The sequence below is a fragment of the Accipiter gentilis genome, chromosome 25, assembly GCF_929443795.1.
Source record: "Accipiter gentilis chromosome 25, bAccGen1.1, whole genome shotgun sequence".
Lineage (NCBI taxonomy): Eukaryota > Metazoa > Chordata > Aves > Accipitriformes > Accipitridae > Astur > Astur gentilis.
In genome coordinates this window covers 17,815,142-17,833,453 of record NC_064904.1, presented here as the reverse complement: position 1 = coordinate 17,833,453, position 18,312 = coordinate 17,815,142, and the positions used below count along the sequence as shown (strand labels likewise).

The window sequence follows — 18,312 nt, the reverse complement described above, 5'->3', positions numbered from 1 at the left end:
GGGCCTGCCTCAGCACCGCTCCGGCGGGCTCCGCGGAGAGAGCCGCGGGGGACGGCCGCTGGCGGGTCCGCGCCTCACCGGGCAGCTCGGCCGGCCGGCAGACCGACCGGCTCCTCCGCGCCCTCCCGGCGGGCGGTACCGCCGACAAGCCGCCAGAGGCGCCGCCGCCCCTCCATGGCCGCCGCTTCACTTCCGGGTCCGGCCGGGCCCGCTCCTGCGCCATCGCCGCCGAGCGGGAGAACGGACGAGATGACGGCCGCCGCCGCCATCCAACGAGGGGGTGGGCCGCAGGGAAGAAACGCCGGCGGGAGGAGGCTTCCCGCCGGGCCCTTCAGCCGCTGACCCGCAGCTCGCCCGCCTCTCCCCCTTCCCCCCCCCCTCCCGGGAGAGACACCAGCCACTCCCGCTCCCTTCCTCCCGCGGCCTAAAATGGGAAAGAGCCTCACACAAAATGGCGCCGGGAGGCTGACCGCGGCGCATGCGCTCTGCTTGCCCCGTGCCGCCGCCGCCGCAGGACGCCGTCTCCGCCCCCCCCCCCCCCTTCCCTCCCTCTCTCTCTCGTCCCCGCCCCACCGCATCTCCAAGAGACGGCCTTCACCAATCACACGGCTCCGTTGCTCTTCCTGTCTCCCGGCAGTGGCCAGTCACCGCGCCCAGAGCTACATCCGGATCCCGCTTCCTCCAATCAGCCGCGGGAGGACGCTGACTTCACTTCAACCTCCGCCAATCGGCTGGCTCTCCGAAGAGGCGCCAATCAAAAGTCACCTTGGCGTTACCTGCGTCGACGCCTGGCCAATGCCCTCTGCAGGCTTCCCTGTGACCAATGGGGGTGCTGTCCGCGGCGCCCAATCCGGGCGGGGCAGAGCCCCCGGGGCGTCAGGAGGGGGCCAATGGGAGTTCAAGCAGGACAGATTCTGCTCAACAGCTTGTTATTGGGCTGGTCGCTGGTGATTCGGTGCGAGTCCGGGCTGGAGGGGGGTGGAGCGGGGCCGCGCTTCAGCCGCCGCCGCTGCTCGCGGGGCTGTCGTCGTCTCGGATAGGGGGGCCGCGGCGCTGGGGAGGGCGGCCGGGCCGGGCCGGGCCGGGCAGGGCAGCGCGGGGTCTGCCCACTTGGTTCCGAGTTTGCAGGTAAGGAGGGTCAGCGGGTAGGGGCGGCGGGCGCCTCGGCAGCCGGAACTCCCGACTGCTCGTCCCGGGGGAGGGGGCGCGGAGCGGCGGCGGGAGCTTTCTCCTGCCCCCCCCTCCCTTCCACCCCGTGAGGGGAGCGAGGCCGCCCGCCGCTCCCCTCACGGCGGGGACGGGGACTCCCCCACCGAACTCCTCCCTATGCCCCCCCCCCCCCCCCCCCCATCTCCGAGCGCCCCGGCCGTTGCCGTCGCCGTCCCCGGGGCTGCCCCCTGCGCTTGGCCCGCCCGCGCCCGCCCTCCATCCCCGCTCCCCTCAGCCGCGCGGAGCCGGCCCGCCCCCGCTGCAACCCCCCCCCCCCCCCCACACACACACACACTCTCCCCCTCTGTGCCCCGGACCGGGAGGGGGCGGGGGGCTGCGGCGTCCCGGCCGCGGCGGGTGTCCGGAGGTGGAGGGGGGGGGGGGGACGGGGACGACGACGGCGAGAAGTCCGCCCGGCCGGCGGTGTGAGGGGGGCGGGGAGGAGGGGCTCGGCGGCGCGTCCCTCCGCGGGCCGCAGAAAGTTGCGAGGGCCGGGGAGGGGCGGGGAAGGCGGTGGCGGGCCCCGCCGGCCCCCCCGTCCTCCGGCGAGCGAGCCGTCCGTGTGTGGCGGCGACGGGTTTTCCCTCCCGGCTTCAACGCTCTCCCCGGCCCCTCCGGCCTGAGGCGGGGAAGCGGGAGCAATGGCGACGTGACACACCGAGGGGCCGCCGGGCGGGAAGCGGCGGGCGGCGGCCTCGGCCCCGCTCCCTTCGCGGCCCGGCGGGGCTGGGACGGGCGGCGGCTCCTGCCTGCCCGCCCGCCCGCGCCGGGCTCCCCTCGCAGCCCGGCCGCCCCCTCACGGGGAGACCCACGCTCGCAGGGATTGAGCCTTCAACCGACCCCCCCCCGCCCCCCCTTCTCTTGTTTTGCAGTGTTTTCCCGTGTGCTGGCGGGGAGGAGAAGTCTTTGAGCTGGAATCCCTCAAATAACCTTTAAAGATGAAGGTAGGCTGAGTCCGGAGCGGGCAGCCGGCTCCCTTTCCCCCCCCACCCCGCCTCGTTAGCTGCTCTGGCGATTTCATTTTTAATCGCACGTCTCGGCTGAGCAACAGTAGGATCGCGCTGGCCGGGGTTTCGGTGCATGCTGTAAATCCTGTTTCTGCTCTCCAGCTGAGGTGTGGGTGAGCAAAGCTCTTATCGTCTTGCAGTAGCAGTCTTGAAAATTCACGACGTCTTTGAGTTGTTGTCCTTTGGGCTACTGTCTTTAAATGCTTCCTGTATCAGCAGCTGCTATTGCAAGTTTGCAAAACCACAGCTTTTGTCCCGCCTTAGCTGTTGCCGGTTTTTTCAGTACAAAGGCTTAACAATTGCAGTATAATTTACAAAAGAGAGAAGAACTTTTTTTTGCCTTCGGAGTTGAAGAAATAATAACAATTTCAAAAAAACCCCAACAACACAAAAACCAGTTATTTTATGTTCTGTGCTGATTTCCTGTCTTGATGGACATTTTCAACGTGGTAATTTTGTCCTCATTTATCAGTTGCTACAATCACAATAAAGTGAAATGTTGAGTAATAAAGTCCAGATTAAGGAAAGCATGATGAGAAATATTTCTCTCTCTTAAAATGCATAAGCAGTTAAGCTTTGATAAAGGCATTTCAAGAAAGAAAAATACTAGTTAACAGCTGTTTGAAAGATTGCAACAAATTTCTCTAGAGGTCTCCTTTTAGTCAGCAGGAAGAAAACTATATATAGAATGTTACAGACTTAATTGTAAGTATCATGATGATAGCAATCTCAAATGTTTTAAATAATCTGTGTCATTGGATTTCTTATAGCTGAAAAAAAGTACAGCTACCTTTTATACTGCCTTTTTTCAGTTAAAATATTTTCCTTTTGTATGCTGTATAGGAATGACTTGAATTAGTAGTCACTCCTATACGTATTACCCTTTTTATAAGGAGATGTTCCAAATATCAGTTCAATATCCTCAAAGATATTTCTGGGACAGTAATTAGGCTGACAGAATGGGGGGGGTGGGGGGGGTGGGTGTCAGCATTACTGGTAAAACAAAACTTCCTGTAACTTGTTTGTTGGTTTGGGTTTTTTTTTCTTTTAAAGAACTGTGTGATTGCAATTCTGAGTACAGATGTTGTTTATCACTTAAAAGTCAATAAGACTAAAAGTCTAGATGTAAAATTTGATGTATAACGATGTAGTTGTAAAAATAAATAAGAACAACTAAACTTTGTTCATGTTTTTTGTTTCTTAATAGGCAGCAGATGAGCCTGCCTACCTGACAGTGGGAACTGATGTCAGTGCCAAGTACCGTGGTGCCTTCTGTGAGGCAAAGATTAAGACAGTGAAAAGGCTTGTGAAAGTCAAGGTAGTATACTGTAGTTGTTGCTGATTTTATTAAAGCATTGTGCTGAAAGGACTGTCAGAGAAGATCCTAGTCCTGAAGATAAGGAAATACTCATCACCTCACTGCATGAATTTTAAAGAACACTTGAATGTTGTTTTTCGTATTTTGGTGTTGGGTTTGGGGTGGGTTTTGTTTGGGTTTTTTTGTTATTTTTGGGGTGGTAGTGGTGGGGTTTTATTTTTTTTCTTTAGGAGGATGCTGGAACAAGAATGAGCTTTCAAATTACCTATTCTTTCTACTTCTTCCCTGATCATGGTTGTCTTCTGTTTGTGAACGCATCAGTTTCACAGCAATCAGTTTTCATGTCACAAATAGAGGATTATGGCTTTACATGAGTAATAAGGAATAAGAGCAACCTCTTCAGAAGCAAAAGTTCCATTTCATTCCAGCTGACATCCTCAGTTTTATAGCTTGGAACTTAAGAGGCAATGCCAAAATAAATCAACATAATGCCAAAAAAGATGGCAATATTTAGTTTCTTAGACCAGGTTTTAGAAATGCCCAGGATAACATTTGTTAGGTTTTGAGCATCTTGCTGCTGCTGCCACTTCTAAAACAGTGTGCTCTGGCTGTAGCTGAGTTTCTCTACATGTGTAGTACTGGCACATAATATTCATTCACATTTACAGGTCGTACTCCAAACCAACCGAAAAATAAACTCATTATTTTGGTGTTGCAGTACTGTTGTAAATGCTACTATGGGAAAACAAGAATAAAATGTAGTTAAGTAAAAGTTAAGAATTCAAAGTAAAGATAAAAATTGTTCTTCTGCTTTGTTCTATCAAAATCTTCCCACTTTCTTGTCTACTCTCCAGGATGTGTAAATAAGGCATTAGTGACCCAAAACGCCCTAACAAATAGAGATGAAAGCTGGTTTTTATAACTACACATCTAAGTTTTCATGTGCTTTAATGCTTACATAAATAGAACTAGCTATCAGCCTCTTCAGTTACGTGCATAGATCGTATCACTTTATCAGAGTGCTTTTCATGAATAGGAAAAAAAAACCCCAAACAATTCAGATACTGGAGTCTTTTCCCCTGTTCTTAATGAGTACTTAAAGAAATTTGTGATGTTCTTTGAAATCTGTGTTAATTAGAGGCTCTGTAGGAAGCAGTGTGCTGCCTTCCCTGGTCTGACATCCTTGATTTTGTATCTGCACCTTTGATCTGATAGAGTATTTAGACTGTTGATAGATGTGTGTGGGTTTTTTTCTCATTAGAATCATATGCTTTATTACTCCATGATAAGATTTGGAAGTGTATGAGGCTGCTGTTACTTGGTGGAAATTCCTGTCACTGTATCTCAATTATATTATAACAATTGAAGTTTTAACAAGCTAAGCCTGATATTGTAATTAGGAGCATGTAGGCACACCCTGGCACACCTGCCAAGAGTGCAAAGAGTCCAAAAAGTCCAGTAGTCTTTTCGTGAGTAGCAGGACAACCTGCCAATGCAAATAATAGTAAAAAATTTTAAATTAAAATTGCACAAAGTGCTTTATTGATCTGAATGTGTGTTAATACCAATGCTATTTTAGCATGCCACTAGTGTTGTATTTATAAATACAGCTACAGTGTAGGCTATGGTTGGGGGATAATTGGGGAGCCAGAAAACTAGACATCTTTATAGGTGGAAAGGAAGCTTCTGGAACTCTTGATTCCTGAAAAGAAATAGGAATTTTGAATTTTTTTTATTAGAACGCCATAGGTGGTTTTGTTATAACAAATGGCAGTGAAACAGTTAACAGCGTTGACATCTAAATACTCATCTTTTATGTTTCTAAACTGAGTCTCTTCAAACTCAGGGATTCAAATTGCATAGGCTTACATTCACTCTGTCTCATCAGTGTTGCCTTCTCAAACGTTGGATTTTAAAGGGAGAAGCATAGTTTACTTACACTGTAACTGATCCTTATTTTCATTACACTTTTAGTGATTCTCATCTTTACCGTAAAAACTTTCCCTTGCTCAAGGTAGCAAAAATGGTGGTATTGCAGTCAGTTTGGTGATATTTTTTTTTGATACATACTTAATAGAGAGAGCTTTTTATTTTGGTTGTAGTTTAGTATTCAGTGTGTTGTCAATAAAGTGCTGCAGTTGAAGTAGAGAGAAAAACCTGCTTAATCTTCTGCTCTGGAAGCCCCAATTTCAGGTATGCCCTGGATTGCATCAATATCCAAACTCACATCAAAATGTATTTGCCTTGGAATGGCTGATGTTTGATTTGCCCTGTTCTTTAATTATGATGTTTCAGATTAAATATTAAGTCTGATACTTGGGGCTTCCTGTCAGTAAAACTGTCCATGCCAAGTGTTTTGCATTCAGTAATGTTTGAGTCCATTTGATAAACATATTATTTTTCAAATTATGATTATTACTATAAATAGAGTTTCACGTGCTTTTTGTATGCTGTTAAAAATAAGTTACATATAAAAACATTCATGGATATCTTTCAGGTGGTCCTGAAGGGGGATAACTCAACTCAGTTAGTGCAAGATGACCAAGTGAAAGGACCTCTAAGAGTATGTATATTGCATGCCTTTTTTTTTTCTGTACTCACATAATTGATTTATAAAATTCTAAATTTTGATGCTGTTTAAGTGGGTACCTGTTCTGCAGAGTTTAAATCAACAGAAGGAGGCTCATTGCTTTAGATAATATTGATTCCGAGTGATTAGTCTTAACTTTTGTAGCTTTTAGAGGCTGTTTATGCCTCTCTATGTAGTATACTTCATATGCAGTTTTGCAGGCGTGATGATTTTTGTATCTTCTTACAAGATACAAAACTTCTTGGAAGTAATGAAACTTTGAAACTTCTTACAAGTAATTGAGAACTTGATTACGAAGCTAATCTCAAGCCCGTTGGACGATAGTAAATATGATTATGCTAACTGTGTTTTAAAATAGTTTATGTACTTTATATAAAAATATGTGATGATTTGTATCATTATGATATCTAACAGTTGTCTGCTAAAATACCTAGCTGCATTGTAAAACACTGAATGCAAACAGAGCTCTTGAGATCATATTTTTTGTATTTGTCTTTTTTCTGTAGCTACTGCAGGAACACCAATGCATGTTGTAGGCTGCTACTGAAATTCTGATCTAGCTGACAGTATAACCATGTTTAAAGTATAAGAAATAGTAGTAATTGCATGCATATCAGTATTAAAGCAATAATTACTTTGAATATTTGAATATTTATTTCCAATTAGCCTTCGATTATTTCTTGTGAAATCATGCTGAAATTGGATGTTCTGAGTTTCTTGCTGCTTTACTGTCTACTTGCAGTTCAGCCTTCATACTTAAGGACCTTTGTTCTTACCAGCTAAGTAACTAAATTTTACAAAGTAACTTTTAGTGAAAATGAGTCTTTACAAAAAAAATAAAATCTACCTTGCTGGAAGAATTAATGCCTATGTGTGTTTTTTGTCCATTATGAGAGTTTGGGATTACATGTAACCTTGAGATACTCCTTTTTGCAGGTTGGTGCAATGGTTGAAACCAAAATGCCTGATGGATCCTTTCAAGAAGCTGTTATCAGCAAGTTGACAGATGCTAGTTGGTATACTGTAGGTGAGTAGCCACATGCTTTCGTTTATGATCTGTAATCTTTAAACAATATATTTCTAATTATAGGTAATAATGTAAGTAATTATATCTTATAATACAAGATCTGAAATAGATTTTGGAGGGGACTTTTTTAAGTCTTCCAGGTCTTGTTTCCTTTTCCACTTAAAATAGGACAATAATTATTTGATGTTCAGGGAGGCTGTTGCACAGGTAATTTCAGGGCTAAATGATCAAGTTTTATTTGGCTCAACATATGTATAGTGATGTCAGTTTCACTCACAGGAATTCAGAATAATTTTTGCAGATTTTAAGACATAAACTTTGTAATCGCACTTGTAGCTGAAAACCTGTGGCATGTAATGAATGACTGAAATGCAAGCCGCCTTTCACTATATGCAATCTTGTACACAAGTGGCAGTATCACTATGCATTCTGAAGTCATTTGTCTGTTTTGTAGAGTTGAGGGTCGTGTTTTGTATGAAACAGTAGAAGACAGGATCTATTTCTGATTAAGAAAAGGACTAAAACATCGCAGCTTAGAAAAGAGGGGACAGTCATTTATAATGTGAATAACTGCTTTAAAATAATTTTCAAATAATAATTATATCTAAAGTGAAATAGAAAACTACTTTGTTTCTCATGTTGGAGACTCATGTGCTCTTCAGGGTCAGTGAAATTTCAATGTTGAACAAGAATTCATTCCAAGATAAACTTCTGTATTTTGAATAATTAGAATTGGCCATTCTGATCTCTAGGTTTTTCTGAAACAGCTTTAACAGTAGAATGACAAAACCCAGCAACATACAAGTAATACTAGATAAGCAAATAAAAAACCCACAGTATTTGAATCAGAGAGCTTTGCAAGCACCTGTTCTTTTTTGTACAACTTTCTTAGAGCAGTGGAGCATTGCATTCACTAATAGTAGCATGGAGGGAACATGCTCCTCTTAATTGTCCTGTACATGCTACTCTTTGGCAATGCTTTTGAGATTAGTACTTGTAAATTTTAACTGTTTGTTTCTTACTAGCTGCCATGTATACTGAGTGTATTTAGCTTTACTTCATATTCTTCCATACTCTCTCGAGGAGTCCTCTATCATATGAAGTGTCAATTATTTTGGTTCATTAACCCCCTTTTTAGGATATGAAGAAGATATTTTCAGTAATCCAACTTTTCCATTGCAGTAGGTGAGGTTATGTCATCTTTGGTGGGATCAGGATAAGGCTCTCACTGTAGATAATTTGCAAGGATTTATTAACTTATGATTATTACTGTGTGCTTTGGATATAAGCTACTTGATTTACCAGTTGACAAAGCTCACTGCTCTTTGCATTCTTCTTCATGATTATAACATTGCTGTAAAATTGTAGATTTAGCTGTAAAATTGTAGTGTATGTCAGGTCAGGGAGGAAAGGCAGGATTATTTTGGAGTGCAGAGGATTTAAAATCTGCTCAGTTTAGTACTATGATGAGACACATTCAACGATGAGACACATTCAACAATGAGACCTTCAACTTTGCTTTATGTTGACTTAGAGGTTCACCATTCTGATACAGAAGAGATAAGAAACACAGTCTTGCACTAATAAGTACATGGTTTATAAATGAGCATTTTCATTTCAATATTCTTAGTTATTTTAGTTTTAAAGTAGCATTTTTAGCTAATTCTGTTTGAATTTGGACCAGAAGATTTACACCAGTAAACCAACCTTACATATTCCTGCTTCAGTGATTAAAAAGGCTTTGAAATATTAATTGATAAACCAAACATACTTGTTTTCTTACATTTGACAGGTGAACTTTAAATCCCCTGTTTTGGGGGTTAGTTTTGTCTGTGTTTTCTTCTCTTCCCCCCCCCTTTGCTTTTGAGCAGTACACTTCTGCCAAAAATCTTTACTTGGTGAGCAGGTAACACAAACAGTGAATACATGCTCTGCCCTGCACTAGTGGATTGTTGTTTAGATTTAAAAAGCTGTTGAACTCTCCCCAATAATGTAAGAAATAAATCATGCAGACCATGATTTTTACTGTATACATTTATTAAAGTGCAATTCCTTAGAAACTTGAGCCAGTGGATCAATTTTTGTCATTTTCTTCCCCCCCCAAATATTTTTGGACAGGTGGAATAGGGGAAATAAACTCATGTGTTTTCCATATGCAAATGTGTTAAGACTGCTAGGATGTTGTAAAAATTTGGAGCTGGGGGTGCCTGTGGGATTTAAGTAATCTTATGGTAAGTTAACATGCAGTATGGTAATATAGCATGTAGATTATATATACCTGTGGCTATGTCAATTGTATTCCAATTGTAACACATTGGAATTGTATTTAGATCTTACAAACATTTTTGTGAGTTGTATGTGGTGACATGCTCATTGGTGTTCAAAGCACAGGTAACATTGACCAAAGATCATGAAGTTTGTGTCATAAGAAAAATGGTTATTTTACTTTTAAAATTAAGGAAGTGTTCTAGGTTGAGTACAGAAACATTGAGGTATGAAAAGTAAGCCTTATCTTTTGCCTGTTGCTTCCACTGTATCTTTGTAGAAAGTTTTGAATAGATATTAGGTGAATGTTTATGTTGCTATGAAGCAAACTGAGTTCAATTGGTTCCTTTTTAATAGATGGTGGGCCATACCACTTGGCAGTCTTGCTGACTGATTCAGTCAGAGCTAAAGAGTTGAGAGGGAAGTGGATTAAACAGCCTTCAGGTTTCTAGAACGTCTTCCTGAATGTGGCCAGGCTTGAGATGGAAGGCACAAGGGAAAGCTTGTGTTTCAATAGTATGTGCTTTTCCTGTACTATTTATTTTGTCTTATGTAGCATCTCTTTCTCAGTGATCTAAAAGTAGACTGATACAGATAGGAAAACCAGCAGTATATTCAGACAAACATTTTGAAACATTTTGAAAATATTAAGTACAAATATTTAAAAAATCCACCAAAACAAGCTGTATGCAGGTCTTCTGAGAAGTAATGATGCTCACTTTTGCAAATCACATTCTCTATTTCAGATAGGTATCTAAAGAAGAAAAGTCAGCGGAAACAACTTTACTTTGTTCAAGAAGGTGAACCAGTAGAAATGCTATGCTGAGTTTGCTGTAGTAGGCTACTTTGCCAATGTATGCAAATGTAATGAACGTGCCACAATGATGATCAGTTAGTCTATTTCAACAGTATCTCCTGTCTATCAGTGATGTTCATGTACCCAAAATTATTTTTATTGCAGCTGCCATGGAATCACTTTTTCAGCTATTTTTACATAATAATGTTGTTACTGTAGCCATTTAGTCGTATTGAAATTTTCAGCTGTGATTTGGAAATACTTTTGAAATTACCTTTGAAATTCAGCTTTTCAGTATAAGTAGGTGAAGAAACAAAAGCTGTTTGGAGTGAAAGTTTAACAATGTCTGGAAAATGCCGTTGTACAAGTCAACTCTCTCACCTGCTCAATTGAATCTGAGGTGGGATGACAGCAATAGCAGTCTAAGTTCTTTGGATAACAAATGGTTCAGTTGGATGTTTTAATCTTTAAAATGCAATTATTTAAAATGAACTTATTAATTTAGAAATCTTAAAATGCTGCATTGATGCTTTTGAAGTGCTGAATATATTGCTAGGTGATAATTGCATAGCATTAGAATGGTCTATCAGGTCTGCTTTCAGCTCAGCCAGATTTGAATTATGGCTTAGTGTACCATCCACCTGATTCTCTGTTAACTTGTAAAATGCTTCAAGTGAATACTGAAATGTCTGAAATGACTAAAAAAAAAGAAGGCACAATCCAGACCACACCTTACAAAGTGCATAGTTGTATTTTCCTTCTTTCACATTCTCTCTGGAATCTTGCAGATTCCACTATCAGAATTTCAGAAAACAGGAATCCTTAGGTATATGTTCTTTAAGGAAACACTTTTATATTGCCTCTGTACAGAACTAGTGAGAAATAGTATCTCAATTGAGCAAGCATCTGAAGAGTTGTTGTTGGAGTGGCCTTTTTTTTTGCCCCATCAAAACGAAAGTGTCATCTCTGTTTTGACAAAACTCAGGTCAGTAATCTGTATGTGCTTAGATCTTGTTAAGTGTATGTCATTTAACCATATCTATAACTTGAAACAAAAGAAAAAAACCAGATCAAATACATTGAGCCTTGTGTCTTGTATTTTGCTAGATAAAATCATGGTAAAGTTTTTCTAGAGAGAGAAAGAGAAAAACATGTATTAACTTTCAGTAATTTTTCCTCTGAACTGAGTAGGAAATAAGGAGAAAAAACAGTGAGAGGCATTTGCCATTTCTAGCAGACCTTGCTGTCAACAGTAGGGCTTTATATGCTGTTTAGACTGAAAGGGAGCCTGAATCCTTATTTTTTTGAGAATTGTGGCTTTCAGGTGTCGTCTAGTACTTCTACCTAAGAGAAGACATGTCTTTTCTCCTTTTAAAAGTTATCATGAAATGGCAGAATATTTTAACTTAAATAATAAAGAATTTTTCTCATTCTTTTCAAACTGCAAAGCCAACAGATTTTTTCCTTTTTGGCTCTAGTATGGTGTTGTACATCAACATGGCCAAACACCACTTCCGAGACACCTCTGTGAGCTCCATATCTCTGCTTGTGCTGCTCTCTAGCCTTATGTGGTGGTAACCTCCTCCTCTTGTGTAGTCATTGTGGCAGTTTGCAGGGAATGCTGAGTGAGTGTGTGCTGAGAGTAGTTAGATACCTGAATGCTTGTCCTCGTGCAAGTAAAGTTTTGGGTAGTCCACTTGAGTTGTTCTGGAAATGAAGTACAGTCTCAGCTACCAGTTGCGTCACTCTGGGGTACTGTGTTTAGGAGGGCAGGTGACAGAAATGAAAGGTGTTAAGTATTTGGTTCTAGTCCTCTTTCATTTTGCATGGATTTTGAAAATTCCAGTTTATAACTCCAAGAATATATATCAGAAAATAAACCAACAGTGATATCCTAGGACTTTCAGGAGCAGGGTTGCTAACAGGAGCCATTTATAGTCACATTTTCCTATTTTTACAAGTTTTCCTCTTCTGATGCTTTGTGGAGATATCTATGCTAACAGAAAAAAAAAGCTTGGTTCTGGCTCCTCTACAACTTTAAGCTCCTAATATGTCTTGTTTCGGCGTGAAGGGTGATAAAAGCTATTGGTGCCACCAGAGTTAGTTGATTTCATCCATGCCAGAGGCCTGTTGGTTTGTCTTTTTGTAACTGGAACAGCACGCATTTTGTAGTATGTGCAAGGCACTAGTCATGTTTGTGTGGCTGGTTTGACCAGTTCTTCCCAGCATCCTGTTGAGTTCCACATCCCAGAAGCATCACTTCATCTTCAGGCTGTGCATGTGTCATCCAAGAATCCAAAACCACAAGTGTGGCAGAGGAACTGTCCAGTTGCCCCCACTTCCCTGGTGCTCTATACCACCCTGACCTACCATAAATTTGTTTTCGTCTTCAAAATGTTGCTTGGGTGGATTTTGAGGAAACCCTGTATTTGCCTGGAGTCCTTCCATGGGACATATCATTGTTTAAGTGCACCTGTGGCACATAGAAGCTGTGCAATTGCTGTGTTGGTTGCTTTCCGGAGAATCTAGAAAAAAAGAACAGCACTGCATTTTGTTCTTACATGTATTCAGGCAATGTGCAGGTAGAGGGGCAGATGCGATGGTGAAAAAATATATTAACTGAACCTTATTACAGATCAGCTGGATAGAGCCTTTGATTATAAAACCACCTTTGTTAAAATGTGGACTGAATGTTAAAAAAAAAAAATTGTGTACAAACAATACTGTAAGGAAAGCAAGCAGGTAGAATTTTTTTCTCTAATCTCGTTATGTGTAACAGTAGTAAGATTACTGTAACATCAGAAAAAGCAGTTTCAGACAGCAGGTTTTTGTTTGTAAGGTAATAGTCTTCTATGAGTAGACTCAAAGATCACACTTCTGTGTTTTCAGTGATATTTCATATACATTTCTGTAGAGGAACTGAAGCTCATTTAACATGTTTGGGGTTTTTTGTTGGGTTTTTTTGTTGTTTTTTTTTAATTAATTCTGTAGTCTCTCCAGTAGCACAATAATTGGTAGTTAGTACAGTCCTTGTCTACAAGGTCATTCAACAAGTATTGCATGACTCTTGGTACTTTTTATTTTTTCCACAGCAGAAAAACAAAAATCTGCAAAACTTGCACACATACATTTAGACATTCATAGATAGCATCTCTGATAGTTCACAAATTACTACTTTGTCAGGCAGCTAGTGAAAATAATTCAGTGTGTGTAGTGACACTGGAGCAGTTTTTACTTCTTGATATGTACTTTTGTTGTCTTGCAGATAGAAAAGTTTCTGAATAGGGTGGGGAGTGAGAAGAAAATGTTTACTTGCTGTGCAGTATAGAATCTTTCCTCCTTTGGGCAGCAACACTAACATAACTTGTTGGATTTGAAGTTAGCAAGCAAGTGCAGCCTTGAAGGTTGTTTTCCCTATTCACTTGTGTATTACAGGACTGTCTTGTTCTGGTAACACTGATTGCTCTGTGTACAAGTAATATCGTAACTATTATGAGGATGTTATCGCTAGTGTCCTGCTATGTTCTCCTTTTTCTTTCTTTTTTTTTTTTAAATCTTAGTGATATTTATAGACAAGATCTGCAGTATTTTGTGGCAAGTTTCTTAACAGTTGCTAAAAATTATTTTGATTAGTTGACTTAGTATTTCTTATATAAATAAATGAGAACCGACATTGAGACAGCATTTTTGTGAGGATATGGTTAGTATAATTTTTGTTAATGGCATATATGGGCCTGCTACAGGCAGGGAATGGAAGGTACCTGCTCATCAATAGTGAGTGCAAAGTTGCACTGTTTAATGCATTTTTTAGGTACTCAATTTTAATGGAGAGACTTTTCTAATTTTGGGGAAGTATTGCATTGATTCCCACTGGGAAGCTTTGTTTTTCTTTTTCTGTCATAGCTTTGGCTTGCCTAGGCTTCCACAAATAGAAAAAAAAAATCAATTCTGTTTCTTTCCTGTTATTATTGACAAGGTTGGGATGCAGCAAAATTCTGAAAATCTTCATTTTATTTTCACTGTTTAAATATGCTCTGCTCTGTATGGAGCACATTGAACTCCCATTCTTGGGACTAATAAAAGCATTATAACAGAGAGTGTTCCTCCAGGTTGTACTGCTTAGTCATCTTTTTTTCCCCCCTTCTGTCAGTGTTCATCATTAAGCAACGTATGTGGAAGAAAGGCCTCTGGCCAGCAGAAATGCTGCTTTTCTTTCTGTCATTCCTGCTTCCGCTGTAACTTAAAATAGTAGTATATAGGTTCCTGGCTAATATGTATCATTCTCTTTCCAGAAGTATTTACTGAAGTAGTCAGCTGGTACACCCTGTTTCCCCAAAAAGTACATGCCTGCTACAAGATTAAGTGATGGTAGTACTTAAAGGGCTTCTCCTTTTTCGTACGTGTTTCTTTGGAAAGGGACAATATTGTGAGTTCCTCTTCTACAATAAATATTGTGGCCCTATAAACGCATGTTTTGATGACTACATTACATGTGTATGGGTGGGTATCTCCTTGTCTTCTGTTGTTGTTTCCTTCTCTCTTTAACACAATGGTACTGTTCACTAAATTCTTTCTTATGGAATACAACCTCTAGAATTTCTGCTGTTGGAGAATTTGGAGTTGTAACAATAACCTATTTAAGGAATGATTAAGTAATTAATAAAAGTTATTCAGCATTAATTCAACAGGTTTTAATTTGTCTGTTAGTACTAGGGATTTTAACTAGAGTTAAACAGTCTTACTTCTGGATGAGGTTAAAAAAAGAAATGAATATGCAGCTTAGAGTGTATTAAGTTCTTCTGACATGACTGCTATCATAGTGTCAAAGTATCGCATAGCCAAAAAACATACAGTCTGCCCTGCTGCTTATATTTGTGAAATCCTTAATATATGATACTGTACATTGAAAAGACATTCTCTTAAAGCCTCTAGGACTAGCATTAAAAAGGCATGTATAGAGTGCCAGTAATATGAATGGTTCTTTGGTGAAGTAGATTTTTCTTAAAAGTGAGATGGAAACCACAAGGCCTACTTGGTTTAAGACAGGTATATATTTTTAAAGGTGCTGAGACTTTCAACATGTGTTTCTGATTATCCTTTCAGTAAGGTGCAAACAAGTATTTTCCTTAGAAGAGAAGCAAGTTTAAAGTAGCTACAATTACAAAATACTTCATGTATTGTGATTAATTGGAGAGACTTCGTACTTGGCCCAACTTTAGTAATTCAAATAATTGATATTTTTGTATGAAAAATGGTGCTATCCTTTCTCCATTGACACTTCATAAAGTGATCACTAATTTAGCTAAGGAAATCTTTTTTTATGCCGTTCTGTACACACTTTGTTGTTCTGCAACAGTTTCAGTTTATCCTTGAAGCAGTTAAATGACTTTGAAATACCAAAAATATTAGTGCCTTCTGTTTCTGTCCCTCATGGTCCTTCTACCTCTGTCCCTTGCTGTTCTCCACTAAGATAGAAAATTAAATGTCACTGTCACTTTTCTATTAATCATTTTAAAAATGCAAGGTCTTTTTTAAGTAATCATAATGCTATGGTATCTCCTTCTCTATAACACCATTTAGTTTTCATTATTGAGAATTCTGTTGTAATTGTCTAAAAGCATTTTCTGTCCTGAGCAGGTGATGTCTGTAGGGAGAACCACACACAGACTTGATAAATATTTACTAGTTTTGTCATTTGTGTGTGTGTGTATATGTATTTACATACATTTATATGGGATTCTCAGGGGTTGGATATATTGACTCAATCCATTCTTTTAACCTGAATGAAGGGGTGAGGGGGGAGAGACACTTAGCCCTGGAAGAAAATTACCAAGGTAAAATGGAACGTATTGAACTTGATTACTTTGAAGGAATCATGCACACTTACACTCTGCTGTGCATTTGCTTTTCCCTAGGTTTGGGACACTCTCGCATGGCTGCTGAACAGAGATATTTTTCTACACTTTCATTTAATGGTTACGCCAATTCCTTGGCCTGCTGCAGTTCAGGAAGGAGGTCTGAGAATTTGTGCTTCTCCACCTTCCTTTCCTGAAGTTGTGTGATAACTGCCCCTCGTATGAGAGAAAGTACTCTATCCTTTTGGAAAGACTGGCTTTCCTTTTAGGGGTGGGAGAGGGGTTTCAGAAGGGGCTTTGGGTTTTTGTTGTTTTCCTTTTTGTAGTCCACCCGTTTTGGTTTTGGAAAATGTAGAGTGGCCTACCACTTTTTCCCTGTATGGCAAGGGACAAACAGCTTCTGTAGAAAAGGCCAGTTCTGTACCTTCAACTGGAGAAAACTGAGAGAAATGGCAGGGAAAGGCTTGTAGGAAGAGGGCTGCTTTTGAGGCATGGGGTAGACTTGTCTTCATTCATGTATAAAACTGGGAATAGGATTGAAAGCATGACTGCCAAACTCTGAAAGCATGCTCATGCTTTCATTGTGTCTGGGTCTGAGGGGTGATTAGGAAAACTTAATTATTCAGCATTAATTATTTTTTCTTCCATGTTGTTTTGTCCATGGAAGTGAAATATGCATTTATGAAGTTGACACTTCTGCAGTTGCAAATACAGTTTGCAATCTATAATTGCCTCATATTGGTCAGGAATATCTAATTATGTGACTTTCAAAGTTCTAAGTTAACTTTCATGTTTCTTGTAATTGAGGAAAGCAGAATATCTCACACAGTTAATTGTCATAATTTATGTGTCCTAATTTAAGTAGAGTTTAGTGTGTTTTACTAGTGTATTTTACTTAACGTTCAGTATTTATAAGATTTTTAGGGATGAAAAAAATGGTATGTGTCATCTGGTTTGTGAATGGTTTACTTGATTTTTTTTTTTTTCCTCTCCTGTACTAGTTTTAATTAAACAGGTAGAGCTTCCAAAATTGGAGATAAACTAGACCAATTTTTTTTTTTTATTTACTGTCAAGTATCAGGTTCTGTTTGTTTTTTTCGGTAGTTACCTGCTGCCAATCACCAGCCATTTGTCCCCTAAAATGGTTATTTGTGAAAACATAGTACTTTAACTTTAGTTCTGAATGTGTTTGGCAAAGGATGATGATGGTAATCTGCTTTTAAGTCTCTTCAGAGCAATGAAAGTGGCACACACTGTAGGGTGCACAGAATGTTTAAAAAAAACCCAAAAAAACAACCAGCCAAACCACCCTAAAACTTAAAAATATGCCAATGAAATATTGTTGTCAAAGTGTACAGAGAGAGCTGATGAGTGACAGATTTGGAGTGGGTAATGAAACTTAACTTCAAAGGGGTGGCACGGATTTTGTTGTTTTAAGTGTAAACCTGTGACAACGCTGAACTTCAGAATTGTTTTGAGCACTCTGGTCTTTGTACTTGGCTGATCAATGGGTACCAATGCTGAGTTAGTAATACGGAGGGGAGGAGCTCATCATACTTTGTTTTCCCAGTTAGTGCAAAGTGTTGCAGTAATGGCTTCCTTGAGCTGTAAGCTAAACTACAAGATTTTGACAGTAACATACTGACATTGGTGTTGATGGGTCTTAGTGGTATTTATATTTTAAAAGTTTTGAAAATATTATTAACTAGTATAGCTAATTAGGCATATAGGTATCTGCTGCTCTTAAAATATTAGTTTTTTTGGAGGGGGGAAAAGTTAGTTGCTTTGTGTGTGCAAGTATTATAACATACACCATTAAGATAATTCAGTAGTGGAGTATACCACGGCAGTATCTCTACTCTGAAGATGGAGGAACCTTAAAGCTTATCTTATCAAGCTAATTTGTGTTCATACCTTTTTATATAGTTATTATTTTAGTATTATAGCAGTCTAAGGTTTTAATCTAAGATTATGAGAATGCGACTGTTCTATTTAGTTTTTTTGACAGAATAAGTGCTTTTCTTGCTGTGTTTTTGCTAACAATACACATATATTTGATATTTGTGCTAGCTCAAGAGATTTTTTTTTTTTAATAGAAGTGTGCCAAAATTATCATACTGATATGCACAACACTTGAAACTTCCTCCTTTTTTTTTTTTTTTTTTTTTTTTTTTTTTTTAAGTTCACTACTGGAAAAAATATGTTTCAAGTAGTTTAAATATAGAGTAGTATTCTGCACTTTGAC

General features: G+C 40.3%; 1 protein-coding gene across 7 annotated transcripts in view; it reads left to right on the top strand.

Annotated features, from left to right (window-relative positions):
- Nucleotides 1-868: 868 nt before the first annotated feature.
- ARID4A (AT-rich interaction domain 4A) overlaps nt 869-18,312 on the top strand; it is a 49,748-nt gene continuing 32,304 nt past the window's right edge. For 4 of the 7 annotated variants that reach the window (XM_049828711.1, XM_049828710.1, XM_049828709.1 and 1 more), the window contains exons 1-5: nt 962-1,128; nt 2,082-2,153; nt 3,424-3,534; nt 6,032-6,097; nt 7,061-7,151. In XM_049828711.1, the coding sequence (XP_049684668.1) occupies nt 2,148-2,153; nt 3,424-3,534; nt 6,032-6,097; nt 7,061-7,151 (274 nt within the window). In that variant the 5' untranslated portion in view covers nt 962-1,128; nt 2,082-2,147. The other 3 variants (XM_049828707.1, XM_049828712.1, XM_049828708.1) reach the window with 3 other exon arrangements.